Source organism: Typopeltis vanoorti, chromosome 1 (genome assembly GCF_054136105.1).
Source record: "Typopeltis vanoorti isolate ZY-2024b chromosome 1, IOZ_Tvanoo_1.0, whole genome shotgun sequence".
Lineage (NCBI taxonomy): Eukaryota > Metazoa > Arthropoda > Arachnida > Uropygi > Thelyphonidae > Typopeltis > Typopeltis vanoorti.
Window position 1 is genome coordinate 54,797,726 of NC_143549.1, and position 18,003 is coordinate 54,815,728.

Below are 18,003 nucleotides of genomic sequence, written 5' to 3' on the forward strand. Positions count from 1 at the left end.
TCGCAATCATTAGCTTATTAATTAACACTGGTAGTTGTAATCCTATACCAGTGATGGCAAACCTATGACATGCATGTCAGCACTGACACACCTTGGATGTTGAAAAATATTGGTATTCTGATGAAAAAACTGCGATAAATCGTTAAGATTGCTCTCAGTTAAGGCGAAGGTAGGTTTTGGTTCATTGAAAGAATTATATTTTATAGTTAGCCTATTTCTATTTTATTTTGTAGTTGGAGAGCTAAAGCTCTTCTAGCAATTTTCTCTTCCACATACTCTTGTGAAACTCTATTTTCTGCCTTAATAATATCAAATCGAAAGGGAGAAATAGATTGAGCAATGATATGAGAGCTGCCTGTGCAGCATTAAAATGTACACACTATAGCCCTTCTATAAAGCAACTTTCTTCCAGTACTCGGCAACAGAAAAGTCATTAAATGTAATGTAAGTTTGTAATTTCACTTTATTAAATTGATTGTATATGAATTCATAGATTTTATATCAATGTCCTATTAAATAAATAGCCTAATATGATATGTATAAGTCACCATCTATGATTATGTAGTTAAATTTATAATGCATGTATGCAAGTGGCACATCAACGTCAATATTTAAAAAAAAAAAGATGTTTGACACACCTGAGTAAAAAGGTTCGCCATCACTGTCCTATACTATACCATCAGTAATGAACTACCTCTATTATACAGATCAGAGGAAAGTGGTATTAAGTTAAATATTCAAACAGATGTTAGACTTAGCTTATCTTTTTATTCTGCAAATGACAATGTCTTAAATAAATTTTAAGGAGTTTTCTTTCCCGGTCAAATTAAGAGGACACAGTCACTTAAACAGAAGAGATGAAAGAGTAAGGAGAAAAACATTTGAAACAAAGATGACCAGGGATGAACATGGACAGATAGGTTAATTGATGTCAGAGTGCTTTAGAAGAGCAATAAGAGCTGATTAAATAAATGACTAACAATAGACCATTTGAAAATTAATGAGAAACCAGTCATGAAATCTTCATTGTTAGCCTCTAATACTTGAATTCCTTGAGGATATACAGCAGAAATTTAATTTGATAATACCATAAATGACTTATTTTGACACCATATTTATTCAAAAAACTAGAGTTCTAAGAAAGGCCAAGTGCCAGATGAATCAAACGTTTAACCTAAATATTAAAAATGCATACCTAGCTAATTTTTTCGAATTTAAGCATTAAACTGCTTATCACCTTGACATTGTTTTAACTTATTACACCCAATTTGGCTTTTCAAAAAAGTGTTTAGAATTCTAGAGTAAATTTTTTCTCTAGATTAAATTCCTAAATTTCAAGGATTTAGGAATACCTCCTATTCCATCTTAGTTTTTATGCTTCCCAAGCATAAAGCTTTTTCATTACCATAATAACCAAAGACAATACTTCATTTTTTTGTCTTCAAATTTAAAAAACAAACAAACATGTAATTTAAACATTAATCACAAGAAGTTTGCAAACCAAACAAGGAACTGCTGACTACTGGTATTGCTTGCACAAGCTATGCGATAGCTCCTGTGATGCAAGCTACAACTGTTTGTGTTTAAAGGGAATTTCAGTCCAAGCGATTAAGGCTACAAAGAACAGTACATATCTGTTAATTATACTGTTCTCCAGCAGGGCTGCACTATCCCGGAGTCTAGAAAGTGAACTAGACAAAAATTTCTTGTAGCAATTTTTAAGATTACTTTTCTGTGCAATGATATTTGCATAATTATATAAAACATCAAATTAAAGTTTTATCTATATTTACATTCATAAGCTAATGATCTTAATTTTGACAAATACAAGCCTTTAAAGAGATAAAGCATGCTTTCGAAGTCCAACCAATAATAGCAGCTCTACATTAATTTAGAGAAGAAATAATATAAATTCAATACCTTAAAAAAAATTTGTTTTTTAAAATTAATTTTCCTTTTTAAGCTAAAATACTGCTTGTGAATCGTTACATATCCATTTAAGTACAGATTTTTCAAGAATGTAACAAAGCACAGTTTAAACTATTTTATTGTATACCAGATCATAACAGTTCTGAAATGTCCTTTAAGACAGGTACAAGAAAGGATGTCAATCACTGCAGTTACAAATGAAAGAAACAAAATAGACCTGGTATGATCATATATATAGAGAGCAGAATATAGAAATTACTTCTGAAATTCTCACTACAATGTTCCAATGCAAAAATGAACATTTTAAATTTGTTCCACATGAAATGCAATTAGCCATCTCATCCCTCCAAATCCCACATCCCGCTCCCTCCAAAAAATCCTCCATTAAAAATTACGCATCACAAAATATGAGAATGACTTAAAAGCTGAAATAATCAAAAAATTGATAACAAATCAAAAGATAATGTTAATCACAAACAGCTGAATTCAAACCCAGTTAATATACTCCTTAAGTTGAATTTTATAGTATAAACTTCTGTATTTAACATTCAAAAAGTAGTGACAATATCAGTTATTAAAAAGTATTTTGTATCAAAAATTGTTTCAGAATTTCATAACTTGAATCAGTTTACAGGGGTAATAAAATGGTTATCAAATGAGTTAAGTGTGTGGTATTATTTTTGGTAAATGTGCAGTTTATGTGCTACAAAATGTTTTTCATTCAGAAAGTATACTTTTTACAGATATCTGAGAAGCAATTTCGAAATTAATATAAAAAAAAATTAAGTGATTTACAAATGTTAGTTTCATGCATATTCTTAAGTTAGACACAATCAAAATTCTCATTACCCTCAATATTACAATGAGAAATTTGAATACCAAAGGCTCTTATCAGTGCTTTAAAGAAAGCTCTGATTCACTATAGTATGGTCAGTTAGACACACCTCTTCTGATGTACTAACATTCCCTGGCTGAAGGACCAAAGTACCTACATGTCGATTTAGGGAGAAATGGTGGATTTTCACTTGTCATTCAAAAACCTTATTAATCATCTATTTAAATATCACTTAAATAGTCAATGTATTAGTTGTAGAATATATACATGTACAAAAGTATAACTTACTTTTATGGGGGGGGGGGGGTGAATTAAGAAAACCAGCAAGCCATTAAAAATGAGTGTGGCAAGTTACAATGAATAGAAAATACACATAGGTATAATCACAAGTTATTACTGAGAAGTGAAATGAATTTGAAGAATTCTTGCTGCCAGCTAGAAATGCACACTAAATTAAAATTGAGATTGTTAAATTTATATATTAGTTGACGCTGCTCTTCAAATGTTTAAAAACAAGTTCTTATTGAAATTCACTCTGTGGGATAATTTTTGTAAATATTAATGTTAATGATTCATTAGCAGCAGGAACAGAGATAGGTTTTGTATCTACACATGTACATTATTTCTCTGAACAAAATATAACATTACTCAAAGTAATTTCATACTCCATCAAAATTTTGGATTAATAATAAAAATACTCAAAAATATTCTAGCAACCCAACCAAACTAACAAGCATTTTTAATACTATTTTAAATCATCTACGTTCATATAAAAATAATTACTACAATATTTAATAAAATGATCTAAATACCAAGGGAGGAGAAAGAAGCTAAAATGATTAAATGTCTAAATATTTAGAAATTATCAAGTCTGCTTTGTGAAATTACTTGGGTAAGAATGGTGCATTCAGAGTTTCTGAAACACAAAATGACTGAAGAAAGAACACAGTTTATATACATGCAGTAAGATAAACTACTTCTATAATTGAGAGAGGGAAAAAAAAAAAAAAAAAAAAACATTTAGGCAAATCCACTTAACTATTTATTAATGTACATTTTCACTAGAAATTAGTATATGAAATAAAAGGGAATGAATAATTTTCAGTGACAATATCCAACATATGCATATGTAAGAGGTTAAAAGTCTAAAATTTTCTTTAACACTTAATTTCTAGAATACTTACACAGCCATACAGTAGAAACATTCGTCAGAAGTTCAAACTATTTATTTCAAAAATTAGTTTGCTGCCATTTCATACTCTCTGACAATTGGCTATTATATTTACAATTTCATAGGAGAGGCCAGATGCTAGCAGAATATCCAATTACTAGTTAACTATTGTCTAAATTGGGTTCTCTGAATTATCTTATAAAAATAAATTAAACTCATTCTTAAAAAAAGAAAAAGAAATTAGACAGTTAGAGAATAGCAGATCAATATTTTTTTTTTTTCTGCAGTTTCCCTAAACATTTGTATTTGATGAACTGTGTAAAATAAAAATTAACTAAATTCAAGATTCGCCCCAAATCTTGATTCAGTGCAAGTGTCTTTAACACAATTCAGAAGGTGGGGACTGGTTCTACTCAAGAAAAACTTTTGAAGTTTAATCAGGAGGCCGTTTCTCAGAAAACTTTTTAGTGAACTCCTCAGCATTTTTCAGAAATTTTTTTCTATCCTTTGAGTATTCTTCAGCTAAATCTGCTCTGAGTGGATGTTCAGGTTCAGGATCATTTACTAATGCCACTAGTGCTTGAATTACTAAAAGAAAGAAAATGTAAACATTATTAATAGCATCTGTTATGACTATCATTAAGAAAAGAGTTGGAAATTTTGGCCAAAAAGGTGATAAGTTTTCATTCAAATAAAACTTTAAATTATCTGCTTATTTATATAAAACATTTTTGCACATATATCACTGTATCAGTATTTAGTTAGATTAATAAACAGAAGGTAAAGTAAATGCTGCCTTCAACAGTAAACCTCTTAGGCAGCACTAGATTCTCAACAAATGAGGCATGGACCATTGTTGATAAGCAAACAAGTATTAAAAAAAAGCCATTTCACAAGAAAGAGTACAATGTAGCAACAAGATTTTAAAGAGAATTTTAGATGACAGTCTCAACTTGTTTTAAATGTTTTAAGTATTCCCAGTTTTTGCACATAAGGGTAGTTGGATTTTGCATGCAAATATTGGTGTGAATTTTCTGAAATTAATTTGACACATGCATAATCAAGAAAAGGTACTGCTTCATTGTTTTTCAAATCAAACAGTTTAGATGGTTGAAATTCCATAAGAATGTCATCTATATCTGAGAACCTATCACTGAAAAGAGTCATATGTCAGAGTTGTATGCTTAGTTATGAGATCTGCTCAATAGGGAGAATACCTAGTTTTCAATGAAATCTTGTGTGCATGTACACACGATCAACATTTATTACAACTGTTTTATATATAAAAAAAAAAAAAAAAAAGAAACATGCTTTCAGGTGGATCAACTAGATGCTTTAGGGGAATGTGCACAAGTTTTGATGTGCTAGGTTTGAGAGAAATGCACAACTGATTTATTGTGCTACCCTTAAGTTGCAAGTGGAGCTCTTCTAGACAAAAAGACAATCTGTTTTGCTTAGAGAAACAAAAACCAATCAACAAATTATCAATATGAACTTACTTACCAAAGCTGTCTTTTCACTTGCAAAAAGATATTTCTCAGCAGTCTTAAAAGACACTTAAGGCAAGTTCTCATACCAAAGTTGTTAACTTTGGAAATGCTACAGGGCAAGAAGGTTTGTATCCAAACGGCTGCACTCCTGTCAGCACATAGTCCAAAACATGAAATTCCATATTTCAATAACAACAAGAATCAAAAGAAAGTTACAACAGAATGGGCACATGTAGAGAAAGTTTACTGATATTATTCTGACAATTCTTAAAATTGAGGGAGTACAAGTGAAGAGCCTCAATTTGGCTGCAGATTAAAAGAAATTGCATTAGCTCTTTGTGGTAGCTTTAACTTGCCTTAGGCAGAAGATAATGAAATATCACATTAACAGGAACAAGAGCAATGTCATCCCAATCTAATACATCAGAATGCATATCTAAGGATGAATGAGATAATAAATAACACTATCTGCATGCAACAACTAACAGACAAACCCAAGTCAATGCAGCCAGCTACATTAAAAAAATTACCTAAGATACATAATGGTGCACTGTTCCATCCAGCTGTTGAAGGGCTTGGCAAGCAACTTATGCTCTTTCCAAACACCCGAGCAACTATCCTAAAATGTGTGGGAATGTGTCATTATGTATCAAGAACTCTTGCAAATTATCAAAGAGAGGATGGAAGATGCTTTCATGGATACTACAACCTTGGTTCTCTGAATGTCAAATCCCATTTCACTATGGAGGAAACACTTTTCACAACCCCCTTCCCCCCAATACACACACTCAAACCATTTAATTACTGGCTGAATTCATTGGCTTTTTACACAGTAAAGTTCGAATTCTACTTTTTCTCCTTGCTGTGGTTTCTCCCTGTCTCTTCTCTTTGCCAATCTATTTATGTACCAGTTAGGATAGATCATATTACATTTGTCAAAATGTAATATGATCTGCCTCTGAAGTGGATTAATGATGTGAACCATGTTCTAATGAACTGTCACACCATAGCTGATCTGTTGTCAATCATCCTGTCACACCTTGACAAATTATGCAAGATCCTACATACCACACAAAAAATGTACTCGCCCAAGTCTCCCCCCCCCCCCCACCTCTCCACCAGTATTTTAATGAAATGTCAATGGTGCTATACTGTTTGGATAATATTTCCTTTGTGAGAGAACCATTCCAAGAAAGAGCATTAAAAACAACTTTGATATTTTGGGGGGAAATTTAATTTGTTGTATTAAGTTCTGTTACTAGAATGGCCCTTTACAATATGTATATTTTTTTTAAAAAAATATTTTTTTACTAAATAAAAAAGTTTGTCCAGTGTGTAGCCATTCACCAGGAGGCCAAATCAATTTGCCATGGGAAAGTAGAGTTGTCAAGCCATGTGTGTGTGTGTGTGGGTTTCCCCCCCACAACTCACTCATGAAATGAAAGGTAGCACAAGATAAGTGCTGAGGATGATGTAAGGATGTTTTCCTTTTCTTTCTTTCTTTTTTTTTTTTTTTTTTTTTGTATTGATTTTTTATAATTCAGAAACGGCTCTAAAGACCAAACACTGAACTTTCAGTTATTTCAGGCTCCAATAAGCAGATGGCAGTCTCACACCAGGAGATGAAATTCACCTCCCACCTAAAGATATTCACAAACATTCATGCCCATACTGCGATTTGAATATGCACCAGTGTTAGAGAGAGTGCACACACTAACCACTTAGCCAACCAGGCCAACATTTACATCAGTTTAAGGATAATGGTATCTTTTTAGACACAAGCCAAGTCAAGACAACTTCGTGCGCAAAAAAATTTGCATGGGAAATACAGCCTAATTGGGAGCAGAAACTAGGAATACTTACAACACTGGTATCTGGGTTTTGAGTGGCTAACTAAAGATTCATACAAAAACAATTGATGCAACTAAACAAGTAGAAAAAAATCTCTTCCAGCTGGCATTAGCTACTTGCTCAGCAAGTAGCCAAAACTACAAGGATGACTATGAATAAACAAGTTACTCACATCAAGACATCCATAAATTAGATTTTTTTTTACACTTACAAACTACTCTCTTCAGCACTACTTCTTGTTTTGAGCTATATATCATAAATTGAAAAAAAAAAAAAAAGTTCTAGTTGGTGGCTAGAAACTAATCTATAAAAGTCCTAGTGGTCAATTATAAATGTTATGTTTTTCTATTACATATCATATAGAATTCCTGGTTGGCTGCAGGTTTGAATCTCATCATGGCAAGCAGACTGAAACAGATACCTTCATTAACTCTTTTTAGAGAAGGAAGATTATTTCATGAGACCATCCTGAGAACTTGCTGGACGTTTCATGTTTAGCCTCTAGAGCAGGATTTCAAGATCATGTTGAAAACAAAAACCTAGTCATCCAACAGTACTAAACTGCTATAGGTTCACAACCTTTTTTGTGGATGGAAGTTAAAAAAAAAAGTTACTGGTACACTGTGTTAAATAAACAATTAAAAATTTACTTTGCATGCATTTTTACTGCAATCATATTTAATATATACCTAAACCTCTTTTTTGCGACAGATATGTTCCTTAAAATTATGCGTAAATAGAATTCATGTAAAAAGAACTACTGACTCCATAGAAAAAGTGAAGATTGGTTCCAAACATGAAATATAAGCAAAGTAATGAAAAAAAAAAAAAAAAACACATTAAATTCATTAGGATCATAAGATTTTTATTTACATTTCATGGAGAACACACATACATATATGTAATGAATTTTAATAACTTTAAAAAAAACATATTCAGTTGTTTGCTAAGGATTCTATAAGAAAATTATGTTATTCGCTATCAGTTTCTCAATCTGACAATAAACACAAAAGCTTTTGTTTTCGTGAGACTGTAATATCACTAGAACTACTAGATATGGTATTATCGTCATCGACTTCCGCCTCAACTTGCGGAATTCTTCTTGTCATGTCTTGAACAAAAGTACCACTGGTTGTTTCAGCAGTTTTAGGCATGAACTCAGTTATAAATCACTGTGTTGATGCTTTAGATAAGTTGCGATATAATTCTCTGTATGAGGAAATTAAAAACTAAAGCTCACGTGAAAACTCCCCAGCACATTCTTCATTTGGATCATGTCGGGCAAAATAATTCCCAAATTACTGGCCAGTTTAAGACCTTCTTTAATTATATCAGCAGTAAAAGTAGGATTATCTTGATCATTATCATTAACTTCTTCGCTTTCAGGAGTCTCAGAAACAATCTCCACTGTTTCATCTTTGCTAAGAGGTTTATCAATTAACAATTCTTCGATATCTGCCGACGTAAGATCATCGAATCGTTCTCCACCAATTTCACATGCCTAACTTATTATATTGGGGAATTCTGCAGTATGATTGAAGGGAACAGGAACATTCTCTTCAACACTTGAGGGCCAAATAGCTTTCCAGCATGAATTCATAGTTTCTGGTCTCAATTCAGATAACGATAATCGAACCTGATCAATACAATCCATAATTGAAAATTTTTTCCACACGTCCATAACTGACAGTGTTTCATCATCATTTAGCTTGTTCAAAACGTACTGAAATGTTCGTCTGACATAATATATTTCAAAAGTCGCAATTATACCCTGATCTAGAGGTTGTAGCAATGATGTGGTATTGGGCGACAGAAAACAAAATTGCACATTTGGGTGTTCTATGGCAGGATGACCAGGTGCATTATCAAGAATCAAAAGCATTTTTTAAATTCGAGACCCTTGTCATTCAAATAGCATCTAACTTCTAGCACAAAATGTTTGTAGAACCACTCAGTGAAAATATCAATGGTCACCCAAGCTTTTTTGTTGGCCATCCAATGAACTGGCAATTTTTGAAAATCTACACCTTTCATTGGCTGTGGTCTTGATGATCGATTTATGAGCAGTGGTTTTAACATCCGATCTCCTAAAACATTCGAACAAAATAGGAGTATTATGTGATCCTTTGGTGCTTTGAACCCACCAACAGTTTTTTGCATTTTTGATACACAAGTTCTGTTTGGCATTTTTTTTCTAGAAAAGGCCGGATTTCATCCATATTCCAAACTTGTTCACGAGCGTAACCTCTATCTTCAATTATTTTAGTAAGTTTTTGTTGAAATGCTTTAGCAGCTGTTTCATCAGCAGAAGCCTTTAATTTTTATATTATGAAGAGCATGTCTTTTAATAAACTTAGCCAGCCAATCATTGCCTGCATTAAATTCATATTTTTTCCTCGATTGAAATTAAGTATCTGGCTGCAGATTCTTAATCTGTTCATAAAATCTCAATGCTGGCTGCTCGATGGAATTTCCATCAACTGGCATTCTTTTTTGTACATTATCTTCTATCCACATCGTTAAAGCTTTTTCGGCCTTTTCCAGAACAACATCTCTTGTGTATGATGATAATTTTGCACTAGATTTTGTACCAGAACATACCGCTTTTCTAATAGCCTCTTCATTTTTCTTTATAGATCTGACAGTTGATTCACGGACTCCAAAATGTTTAACCACAGCCGTCGCACCTTCCCCAGTTTGAAGATTATCTAAAATTTGAATTTTTATATCCAAGGAAACGGCTTTGCTTTTTTTTTTTTTGGTTATTGGCAACATCACGTGAGGGCTGGATTAAAATCTTCGGTTAATGAAACGAAAGTTTGAAAATTACATATAGCTTACCATTTATTATTTCTTGGCAAAATTATTAATTTGATAATGCGATTTTTATTTTGATTTCACTTAAAAAATGCAAAACATGTGGAACTGTTGTGTACTCAAACATCAAATTCAAACCACTAAGAACAGATATTTTTTTTTTTTTTTTTGTTTTGTTTATGCACAGTCAATGTAATTCAGGGAATTCCCAATAAATGAAATTCATAAGAATTTTCTAAGTTGATACGAGAAACCAAATTCAAACAGCAAACAACTGCTGTTTTTTTTTTTTGTTCATGTGCAGTCAGTTATGTAATTCGGGGAATTTAGAATTTTCTTAATTGAAACGAGAATGCAATTCTACAAAATTCTAAGAATTTTCTTAAATTATGGATTTTTTCCTAACTTAGACTTTAGGTTGGTTGCGTAAAAGTGAATAAACATCGCGTAAAAAAAAAATTATTTTTGATATCCCAATTTGCATAAAAAAAATTCACATAAAAAGAGGTTTAGGTGTATCTTCAATATCACTGAAGTGTATCTTCAATATCACATTGAGTCTATCACTCAATCTTCAATTGAGTGATAGACTCAATTGCATCACAGCCCAGTAAATGCTTCGTAGAAACCTAAGATTACCAAGGGTAGTTATACCTGCAAATTATATATATATATATATATATATATATATATATGCATGTTTGGTCGGGTTGTTTTGGGATGAAACACGTTTCCATTTGACTTAAACTATAATGTAAAATGATTGTACAACACAACAGAATTTTATGCCAGCTCAGGTATTGCCTGGTTACTCCCCCCCCCACACACATTGGTGAAAACGAGATGGCAAACAGCAAAAAGTCAGCTACTCGAACAACTCCTGAAACACATCCCAACTCAATATCAGAGTTCAAGATTGGTACAATCAACATAATAGAGGTGCAGTCAGTTGATATGAGGCTAATCTGGGATGGCAAGCAATATAAGGTCGGGTGATGTAGGCAAATATCAGAATGGAAAACTGGACAACAAGACTTATTTGTGCAAGAAGGTTCTACTAAGAAGTGGAGTAATATTTTAAAGCTTTAGAGAAAACAACTGACACAAAGAAAAAGGAAAGATTGGTCCTTGTAGAGGATCTAACTAGAGTAGGATAGGATTGTCAGACATAGAAAAATATTTTGGGAATATTTGGAGAATGGAGCAAAGCTAATAATAATGGCAAATAACCGAATTTCTGCTCAGGACATGGACTGGTTATTACTAATACAATGTTCCAACATAAAAATGTACACAAATTCACAATGAGAGAAGAGGCAAGGATTCAGAAAAGTCTTCTTGACTGTTATTGTTGATAGTAATGTTTTCTCACTGCAGGACACTAGAGTGTACAGAGGATTTGAAATTGGAAGTGATCCCCATTTAGTCTTGAGCAGGATAAAATTGAATTTCATATTGAAAAGAAGAACATGTAAGAAAGTTTTAAAGCAAATAAAAGTTGAGCAGTTCTCAGATGTGAAATGTAGATTAAAATACACAAACGTTATTTAAGAAAAAATGAAAGTTTGAGAATAAAAATCAAACCTTAGAGATTCAGTGGCAAGCCTTGAGGAAAACATTGATTGATTGATTGAGAGATGTGGTGAGGTTGTCTGCAAGGATAGAAAAATCTGAATTCCATGATGGACACAGGAAGTTAAAGAGGCAGTGAAGGAAAAGAAGAAAGCATATTGAAAATTCCTGGCAAATAAGTCAGCTCATGCTCTTAGAGAATACAGCTAATTGCAAGAAAGCGAAACAAAAGTCATAGACAGACTTTGGTAAGAATATAGAAAATAAATATCAGGAAGGTGGCAAGATATTCTGGAGGTTATTGAAGAAGCTCAGAAAAGGAGGAAAGAGTGCCATAAAAAGAATTAGAGATGATAAAGGTGACATGAAAACTGGAGAAAAAGATATCCTTGAGGTATAGAGTAATTACTTCGAAAAATTGCTAAATGAAACAAGAAGTGACAGTACAGTGGTAAGAAACACTCAACAGGCATGCAATCAGGAATACATACTTATAGTAAAAGCCATCAAAGCCTGAAATGTGGAAAGGCAGCTGGAGTAGATGATATATGACCAGAAATGCTCAAGTATGGAGGTATAAAGTCTTACAGTGGCTGAATTGCATAGTTCAGAAGGCCAGGACAGTGTGTGTGTGTGTGTGGGGGGGGTGATTTCCAGATGACTGGATTAGAGCTCTCATACTACTCATATATGAAAAGGAAAATTAAACTGAATGTGAGAATTACAGAGGTATTTCCCTACTGAGTGGTCCTGGTAAGATTTATGCAAGTATACTTGAGAAACATTTGAGAAGAATTGTGAAAGGGAAGCTTTGTGAAGAACAAGCTAGATTCAGGCCAAATAGGGGCTGTGAGGATCAGATTTTCACTTTACAAACAGTTGAAAAATCATGGAAATATAACAAAGATCTATATTTAAGTTTTGTAGATCTGGAAAAGGTATATTGGATACAAAATGATACAGTTGTATAAATGGGGCATTATATCAAGCAATACTTAGTCTTTATTTGAGTTGTAAGCCAACAGTTAGAACTGAAGTACAGGAAGATGGTTTGATGTTAAATCTGGTGTCAGAGAAGGATGTACATTATCTATGTGGATCACATTATGAAGGAAAGCAGCATTAAACCTGATATAAAAATTGGAGATGTTAATCTCAGTTCTTTACTTATGCAGATGATGTTATACTTTTAAATAAATCCAGTACAAGTCTTTAAGATTTTCTAACTAAAATGAATAGCTGTTGTAATATATCTGGTATGAAAATAAGCAATTATGACTTACTTCAAAAAAGTATCTTCTTTCTGGCTTTCAAGTATTAGGCAATTATTTTGCCTGTAACGTTTTCAAAGGTTTAAAGTCTTCAGCCCATCTCCTCCTGGGTCTTTTTCTTGATCGGATTACCTTTGGTTTATATTTCCAGGTAATATTTGACAATCTGTACTCATTCATTCTTTCTATATGTTTTTCTAGTTCTTTCTATAGTTTGTGATGTCATCTGTTATGTTAATTATGGATAACTGTTTTCTTATTTCTTCGTTTCATATCTTTTCCATTCTTTTATAGTCTGCGAGTAGTCTTAGGAATGTAATTTCTTCAGCTTTCACTTGTCCTTTATCTCATTCTCCCCAAATCCATGTTTCACTGCCATATTTCAGAATTGGTTTGGCTATTATTTCATATAGTTTGATTTGGGTTGTTCTAGCCATCTGTTTATTGAAGTGTCTGTTTAAAGTTCCAATGACTGCTAGGAATTTTTGCTTTTTTTATATGCAATGTCAATTTCTCCATTGGGGCTTATGTAATTTCCTAGATATTTGAATTTGTTCTCTTGTTCTATTATTTGGTTGTGAATGACTAGTTTGCATCTTTTAATTTCTTTACCTTGAAATGCTATTGATTGTTATATTTATTAAGATCTTCATGTCTTATTGCTCTGTTGTTTTGTTCAATATGTGTAGATTTTTCTGTAATTGGTTTTCATTTTCAGCAAAAAATAACTATTCTCAGCATACAAAAGGCTGGTTAATTGTTTATTTCCTATGATTTTGTTTTTCCTTCATTCTGTTGAAATTTTTTCCATATATATACATATATATATACACACACTGATTATAACTGAGACTAGAATAACAATTAAATTTACTCAAAACGCAACATGTTTCATCGGATTGTCTGACTTCTTCAGGCGTGGGAACATAGAAAGCAAGTAAACACTATAAGAAACATCGTATCACTATACAACGACTATTATAAAATCAGTTAGCTATGAACTGTAGCTACAGTTCAAAGCTAACTGATTCTATTTCTGGGTTCCAGGTTCTTAGTCCTTTCCCTTTTCTTTGCAGTTTTGTTTATATGCAGCTTGTTTTACTATTTGTTTAATGTTTTGACATTCATTTTCTATATCTGTATCTTCATTTATTTTCTTTGTATGATTTGTAAGTATTCTTTGATATAGTTCTCTGATACTATTTTGCTGTAACAGTTCTATCTTAAATTGCTCCTGCTTTTATTTTTGTGTTCTTGTATTGTTTCTATGTCTCTGGTTTGGGATCTTAATAATACTGATTAATAAATGGTGGTCTGAGTCAATATTGCATCCTCTGTATACTCTGTAATTTCTTACCAACTTCTTTAGTTTTTCACCCACTATTATATAGTCAATGATGCTTTTATATCCTCTGGCTTCCCATGTATATTTATGTATATCTTTATGTTTAAAGAAGTTGTTGGTGATATTCAAATTATTATAGGTCACAAATTCCCTGAGTTCTGTTAAATCTTGAAGAGATTTCGTTGCAAAATATCTCATTCAGGATTTAACAAGCATCAAATCACTGAGAGAAATCCTTGTATATAAGTAGAGATGTTAATTGCTTGAAAAATTTTTAAATAAACACTTTTAATATTGGACTGTTCTATGTAAGATAATACTACCTGTTCTTGTAAATTTAACAATGGAAGAAAAATTGATGAGAATTATGTTAGTATGTAAAAGTGAGTTCAAAGTTCGCAAACGAGACATTCGGATTAGTAACATGCCCCAGGGTAGTCACGTATGCATGGAGTAAGTTGCAAGCAGGAGTTTCCCGGGAGACGCGAGGAGAAGGACCGGAACCCCGTGCAAAGGAGTAGTGCCGAGCGGAAAGGTAGGACGCTGTAGGAGTGCCACTCAAGGTACGACATACATAGGCTGTTCAATAAGTTATAAGACTATATTTATACAGAAAACAGATTACTGTTGGATTCTGAATATATAGAGATTGGAGTAATTATTATTTGATTCAGAATCCAACATGATGTTCCATCACAAAGGCTAGACTTGTAAATATTATTTAATGTAAACAACTTATTTTACAATTTAATATTCATATAACTACTTTAATTTTGTCTAATATCTAATTATTTAATCAAAGATATATGTATTAATAGTGATAAGACTGTATTAAATATTAAGCTTTTTTAATTATTACTATGTTAATATTATAAGAACTTGTATTTGATAATTTAACTGCGCATTAATTGAAATCTAAATATTCTTATTTTGTTCCTGGTTGTAGAAGTTTAGCGTTATGCAATACCTCGATTTTATTATATTTTGTTTGGTTGTCATGGAAATGTATGTAAGTGACGAGCACGTTTTTGGAACAGAACGTGGGGAGAAAGCTGAAAGTTTACTAAAAAGGAATTAGTTGAAGAGATCACGAGAAGAATTTTGGCGGGAAAAACGGATATAAAAAGCGAGAAATGCTGGAAAAGAGAGAGCATTAGAAATTTATAAGAGAGAGATTGGCATTAGGTTGGAATCTGAGTATTCGGCATTCGAAAATCACAGTGCGATAATAGCGAGTCGGCAAGTCACTCAAGCAGCTAAATAAAGTCTACTAGTCGAGAGGCGGTTAGCTAATAAGTTGTAGAACAACAATTATAGCTATGAAAAAAAGGTAGAGAGACTATTAAATAGACTAGAGATACTTGAGTTGAGATTTGGTTTCAGTGCCGACCTTTCAAGGACATACTTAACCTTGAAGTATAGAGAAGTAGAGGCTGTGAAAATTGAAGTTTAACGATAGTTGTATTCAGAAGTATAGTGCTTAAAGAATTAATTGAATGCCGGAGGGATGAACAACTGTGCATATAAAACCTAAAGTTAAGGAATTATTGTATTGCTTTATTTCATGAGTGATCGGTAGTACTTTATGCAACAATGTTTGTTTATGTGTATTGTGACCGATGATTAATTCAGTTATTGCTTAGAAGAATTATTTTAATGAGTGCTGTTTACTGTTCAAAGTGTTTACAGTTATAAAAAGTGTTTACTTATATGTAAATGAAGAAGAAAAGATTATTGGTAAGATTATTCCAACCTTAATATTTCTATACAGAGAAGTGTGTGAGTTTCATCTTGGAATTCCCTGATACTAACAGTAACTATTGTGCAGAATTAGCCGAAGTGTAAAATTAAAAGTGTTTGTTTGTGAAGAGGTGTGTTACTGCGATTTTATTGTATTTGGAATTTAAGGAACTGTGAGATGACTGTAAAGTAGAGATAGCAGAATTACCATTGTCTGAGTTTGCATGACTGTATTGCCAGGAAGGCTGAAGTGTTTCTAATAACTTAATTAGCGATTTGAAGTTAAGTGTAAAATTTGTGATTTTAAAATTAAATGTTTGTTTTTGTTAATCAAAAGTTGTATTTTGCCTGAATCTCTTTTACTGTACCATTCATAAAATATTCGAACAAAAGCGGGTAAATTAAGTAAGTTAAATATTCTCAGCCAGTATATATAATATTAACACCTAAAAGGAGGGATAGTTGCGAGTTGGTTTATCTTCAATTCTTGAACTAATTCAGATATAAAGTGGCGCAGTCTTTAAATATAAATTTTCTTTATATTTGAATTAGAAATCAACTTATCAATTGTTTAAGAACATCATAGTGATTAACATGTCAGATCCAAGGAAAAGATTTAGAAGTAGGATCCAACATTACCATTAATCGTCATCATTTAGATGGTCTTTTTCGAAGTAACTACTGTGAGACGCAATGCATTTGTCTCAACGTTGCGCCCGCTTCTTAAACACATATGAAAGTCCATTTTTTGAGAGTTCTTTCAAAACTGCCTCTGCAGCTTTTACACATGCTTTGTTACTTTCGAAATGGCGGCCTCTTAGTGGTTTCTTGAGCTGAGGAAACAGCCAGAAATTGCACAGTGCGAGATCAGGACTGTATGGAGGGTGTGTGGTAGGATATCTATGTTGTTCTTCTGCAAAACATCCACTACACAACCAGCAATATGTGGCAGTGCATTATCGTGGTGCAATAAGAAGCCATTCTTCAGCAATGGATGCTTCCTTTTGACGTGCTGTACCATTGTCCGTAAAATATCTGCATAGTATGAGCCGTTTACAGTATTCCTGGGTTCTACAGCATGTTGGTAAACAATGCCTTCGTAGTCAAAAAAACATTATAGTCATAACTTTACCAGCCAATTTTACAGTTTTTGCTTTCTTGGGGGTAGGCGAAGACGGATGCTTCCATTCACTGCTTTGTTGTTTCATTGTAGGGTCAGAGTGATACAACCAACTTCATCTGCTGTAATGATGCGTTTTAAGAAGTCGTTGCCTTCTTGTTCCAGTCTTTCTTTCCATTCTGTGCACACATCTACTCGATGCTGCATTTGCTCCGGTGTCAAGAGTTTGGGAATCCATCGGGCGCAAACATGTTTCAGTCCCAAAATGTTCAGCCATGATGAGTGAACACTTCCCACAGAAATATTCTGGACAACATGCAGCTGGCATACTGTAATTCTGCGATCCTTCCTGATGATAATCGCTGCTGTGTTGATCACTGTCTCTGTGATGGACGTTGAAGATCTTCCACATTTTGCCTTCCTTCCTTCCTTAAAAGTTTTATGCCAGCGAAAAATACTTGCCCTCAACATTGCTTCATCGTGGAAAGCTTCGCATACCATGTTAAAAGTGTCCGATGCCGATTTTTGCAAACGCACACAGAATTTAATCGCATGACGCTGTTCCAAGGATGCTTCCATTTCGACGACTGGACGCGGCTCATAGGCGTGCTGAAACAAGCTTGCGTTTAGTCACGTGATGCTCTGGCACATCAGCCCGTATACGCCATCTACCAACCTCTTTTATTAATACAGACAGCAACATTTCTTTATTCCACAGAAATTAATATTCTGATGAGTGGTTTCGCGACAGTAAAATTAGTCTTATTACTTATTGAACAGCCCTCGTAAAAGAGAGAGGTGGCTAGCTCGACACTACTAGCTGCCTCTCTCTTAAGCTCTTACTCTTAGCACTCTTCATTTG

General features: G+C 33.1%; 1 protein-coding gene across 2 annotated transcripts in view; it reads right to left on the reverse strand.

The window, feature by feature from the left end:
- Positions 1–2,029: 2,029 nt before the first annotated feature.
- The window catches only part of Ubc10 (ubiquitin conjugating enzyme 10), a 114,175-nt gene continuing 98,201 nt past the window's right edge, over positions 2,030–18,003 (reverse strand). For both annotated transcript variants that reach the window (XM_090390459.1, XM_090390454.1), the window contains exon 4: positions 2,030–4,523. In XM_090390459.1, the coding sequence (XP_090246585.1) occupies positions 4,369–4,523 (155 nt within the window). In that variant the 3' untranslated portion in view covers positions 2,030–4,368. The remainder of the gene's footprint in view (positions 4,524–18,003) is intronic.